Here is a 4,404-nt window from a genome sequence, read left to right as displayed (position 1 = left end):
AACAAACTTGTCACTTTAACCAATAACAAAACAAAAATTTGCATCTGTTCGCCATGCAGATTGAGCAAATTTTATACACAGCTCATATGAACGGCTGAAAGCAAAAATCGGATAAGTGCAACTTAGTTTGGAAAATTCGTTTAAGTATTTTTGAATGCAAAAATCGGATAAAAACATTAAGAGCAAAAACCGGACATGGATTTTGCAATGCAAGAATCGTTTAAAAACATCTTTTCTGCAAGAACCGGACAAAATAACTTTGAATGCAAAAACCGGACAAAAGCTTAACCGGGTCTTCAAAAACAAATGTATTTATCCGGTTTTTGCATTCAAAGTTTTTACCGACTGTCGCTGTGGACGAAGCATGGTTTGCTTGTTTGTTAAGGGCAACTTGATCTAAGCTGCGTTCCCAAAGCGGCAGTTTGTAAAAACTTTGAATGCAAAAACCGGATAAATACATTTGTTTTGGAAGAACTGGTTGAGTTTTTGTCCGGTTTTTGCATTCAAAGTTATTTTGTCCGGTTCTTGCAGAAAAGATGTTTTTAAACGATTCTTGCATTGCAAAATCCATGTCCGGTTTTTGCTCTCAATGTTGTTATCCGATTTTTGCATTAAAAAAATACTTAAACGGGTTTTCCAAACTAAGTTGCACTTATCCGATTTTTGCTTTCAGCCGTTCATATGTGAGCCTGTATATCTGTTTTCTGTGATCCTAGAGACATTCTATTAAGAATCCAACAAATGTGCACAGGTAAATTATAGAGATACTTTCTAACCAGATATGGGTAGAAGAGATTAACAAGAAAGTTATTCCCTCTTATTTTCTTAAAAACTTCATCAAATTCTTATTATTTTTCTACTAGCTTTCTGAGTACTACAGAAGTGTTCATTTCTAGGTGCATCTAGTTTACCATGCACTCGCTCTTTTTGGTGCCTAAGATTATTACGTTCTTATTTTGTACAGTGTACTAGTTATTGTCCCTGTTGTATCATTTTGACATATATCTGCACGTATGCTCTCATTTTCCTGTGATGTGTTACCGGGCTCTTGGGCTTACAATAGTCAACAACTTTATTACTGTCGAATTGTCATCGGGTACAGAACATCTTTTTCATCACAAAGTGTAGTTGCGATCGGATTTGGTCAGCATAAAAGTGAAAAAAATTGGAAACCATTTATAAGGTTTGTACTTAAGCTGTATGAAATCATTCTGCTGCTTTGAATGTATAAGATACCGCAATAACATGATGACATAAGTTTCCTATTCTAGATTTTCCAGACGGCCAACTTTCACTTCATTATCGATTTGGGTTGTAAACGAGAGAGAGAAAAAGAAGGGTAAAAAGAAATGTCTGGAATCTGTGGTGAAGTATTTGTTGTGCTGGCTCCAGTTACCGAATTGAATCAAACTATCATTTACGGTCGGAACGGGCTTCGAGAGCCACCTTCTGATGAGTCTGTGGTTACCGAAGTTCGCTACTATTCAGCATCCGATGACAGCGGATCATTGAAAGTAATGAGTTTACAAGTGCTCGAAATCGAGTTGAATGATTTTCACTTTCTTTTTTTCGATGATGTGCATTTAATTTGCAGTGTGATTCGATTGAAATTGACGCCGTAGCAACTTTATCTGTGATTTTGAACCAATCAGCCGGCTCGTGGGGAGCGGAATGTGGCTCCAACGAGAAAGGTGTGTGTATAGGATTGACATTCAGCGATGGCCATCCAATCGATGGCAAACTCAATGCGACCGATTTAGTTAGGTGTGTTTTCGAATACATTTTTAAGGCTGTTTTTCAGAAACTTGCAATTTTTTTTGCAGATTGGGATTAGAACGAGGAACCAGCGCACCAGATGCTATCGACGTTATTACTACACTCAACTCTGCATGGGGACCTCAGGGTGAAGAGAAAGAATCTGCCAAAGCTGCTTTTGTGATTTGTGATCCCAGTGAAGCGTGGTTACTGAACATTGTTGGGAGTTTTTGGGCAGCTCAGAAAATTTCCACTAATAGTTTGGCTATCAAACCGGGACTATCAGTTGGAACACAAGTTGATCGTAGCTCAGAGGATTTGCAATCAAAGCTTCAAGCAGCAGGTTTATGGGACGAATCAAACGAACTAAACTTCAGTGCCGCATTTGGCGCGGAACCTGCGACTTCTCTCTGGCCTTGGGACGATAAACAACCCAACGGATCCGGTTCGTTTGGATTGCTGGCGATGTTTGAATCGCTGAGAAGAGCTGGTACTGAAAAAACATCTCTCTCAAGTCATGTTTCCGTACTTTCGAGCAATGGGGTGTCTTGTCATTGGGTGACGGCCACTCCCAATCCACTAGAATCGGTTTTTAAACCATTCATTTTTACTTCTGGAGTAAAAATTTCCCCTCTAACCAAAATTCTCGAAGGTGAAAGTAAAACTTTGCTTCATAAGCTACATGAAAATCGAAAGTGGAACAACGTGGGCGCTCTGCTTATGTCACTTGAACGCGCTTGCGTTGACGAGGTCAATCACTTCATCAGTGAACATTCTGGAGAACTAAATCAGGAATTGGATGAACTAATGAAGGACTGCGTTGAAGCTGAAGTCAAGTTCTATCGCTAAAAATCACTGTAACGAAATCAGGCAGTAACCGTTCTAAGAAGCAGTAAATCGCACTACAGTAGCGAGGAAAGCGCTATCTAATAGCACAATAATCTTGTATTTTACTACATTCCTTATTACGAAAAATGATACTTGCTTAAGGTTTGATTTCCACAATACCAAATTTATAGAAACGAAAGTTGATAAACGAGGGCCACAATCGTAAATGCAGGCTAGTTTAAGGAAAAGAAAAGTATATACCATATAGGCGGGAAAATGCCAATAGCTTACATAAAACGTGAATACCATGAATTAATAATTCGAAGACTATATTTCAGTAATTTGTTATATGTAGTGCATTTCATTAGCGTGCTTTAAGCTATGTTCAATTTGTTTACTGTGTTTAAATGTGTATCTGTTAGTATGCGAAATCCTAACGAGTATTTACCAAATAATAATAAGTTTCATTACTCGTAAAACTATGATTTCTAAAGTGTGAGATCTCATTTTATTCATTTCTATTTATTGAAACCTTACAGCTATTTTCGAACTTTTTACATTCGACTAGCCTGTCGCATCGTTTTGTATTAGTAATTTACATAATATTACAAGTATTCAACAAACACATATTACAGCCGTATCAAACATTCAAATGTATCCATTTTTCTCTATCGCAAAAGTTGGAACTAGAAACAATAAATACTCTATCGATGCATGCGAAACCAATAACTTTCAGGAATAATTTGCATATCACAATTCATTCAACGTGAACTCGAAATGCACCTGGGGATGTCACATTAGGTATCTGGAACAACAATGCCAGCAGAGAATCAACTTTCTTCGAACAATAACCGGGTCATGGTAGAGTGCCCGCCAGGAGACCTGATCAGGTTGTACCAAACAACGATATTGTCCGTAGTGCAATCTAGGTGTTTCTGATTCCACGTTTGAAGTCAGCAAACTAACGTTTTGTTGTTGTTTCTGATGGAGCGGAAGAACACTTTTCAAGCCATTGCTACGCTTGAACGGTATTTTTTCTCATCAAGAAGCAGAGTAAAAATAAAATTGGTTTTTGATCCATTGTACTGAAAATAACAAAAGTAAGTTTGCGCAATCTCACAAACTAATGAAAAGAATACATAGCAAAAAATTATGAAATTTACAGATGACGCAAATGCACATATGACACAATTCGTAATAACGTAATCCGTGAAACGACTGAAATTTAAAAAAAAACGGTATAAATATATGTCAAACATACCCCGCCTATAAAGCAAACGGATAAATTTGCATGTTTTAGAATTTGAAAAAATTTCAGAAAGCATTGAATATAAGTTAGATTTACTATAAAATTGAGTCATTTTTGACGCTCATATATGTCGGGCTCTGAAGACGTAAATTTACACGCTTTTTCTACGTGTGCATCATGAAATTTTAACAGGTGTCTTTTAAAGGTTAGTATTAACTAGAAAAAGGTGACTGCAATAAAAGTCAAACAACAGCGATTGTGTCATCCTGCTGCTGGTCGTTTGCATAGGAGAAAAAAACAACGAAAAGTGAAAAACGATGGGAAACATTACACAAAAGCCTTCTAAGGACTCTAAATGTTATCTGAAGAACTATTATAATAACTTATCTGTTGAAATATGCAAACCGAAAGTGAAAATAATCAGTTTAGTAATTGGATTTTTTGTGTATTGGTTTTAAGGCGTTTTGTTGACTTCATGTTGGATGTTGGATTTTTTATTGTTCATTACCTCTTGCTTAAAGTAAAGGAAATTTTTCGTATGACATTGAATAAAGAAGTTTTTTGACGTGTAT

The 4,404-nt window shown here is 36.7% G+C and overlaps 1 protein-coding gene across 2 annotated transcripts; it reads left to right on the top strand.

Annotated features, from left to right (window-relative positions):
- The first annotated feature begins 1,047 nt into the window (after positions 1-1,047).
- LOC131430892 (secernin-1) lies at positions 1,048-3,312 on the top strand. 2 transcript variants are annotated; one of them, XM_058596142.1, is made up of 4 exons: positions 1,048-1,183; positions 1,272-1,514; positions 1,595-1,764; positions 1,824-3,312. In XM_058596142.1, exons 2-4 carry the CDS (start codon positions 1,350-1,352, stop codon positions 2,602-2,604), a joined length of 1,116 nt encoding a protein of 371 aa, XP_058452125.1. In that variant the 5' UTR covers positions 1,048-1,183; positions 1,272-1,349; the 3' UTR covers positions 2,605-3,312. The 2 variants fall into 2 exon arrangements, with proteins under 2 accessions (XP_058452125.1, XP_058452124.1); XM_058596141.1 differs by having other exon boundaries at positions 1,074-1,183; positions 1,259-1,514.
- The last annotated feature ends 1,092 nt before the right edge of the window (positions 3,313-4,404 follow it).

Source organism: Malaya genurostris, chromosome 2 (genome assembly GCF_030247185.1).
Source record: "Malaya genurostris strain Urasoe2022 chromosome 2, Malgen_1.1, whole genome shotgun sequence".
NCBI lineage: Eukaryota > Metazoa > Arthropoda > Insecta > Diptera > Culicidae > Malaya > Malaya genurostris.
The sequence above is the reverse complement of the archived record's forward strand: the minus strand, read 5'-3'. Positions and strand labels throughout refer to the sequence as shown.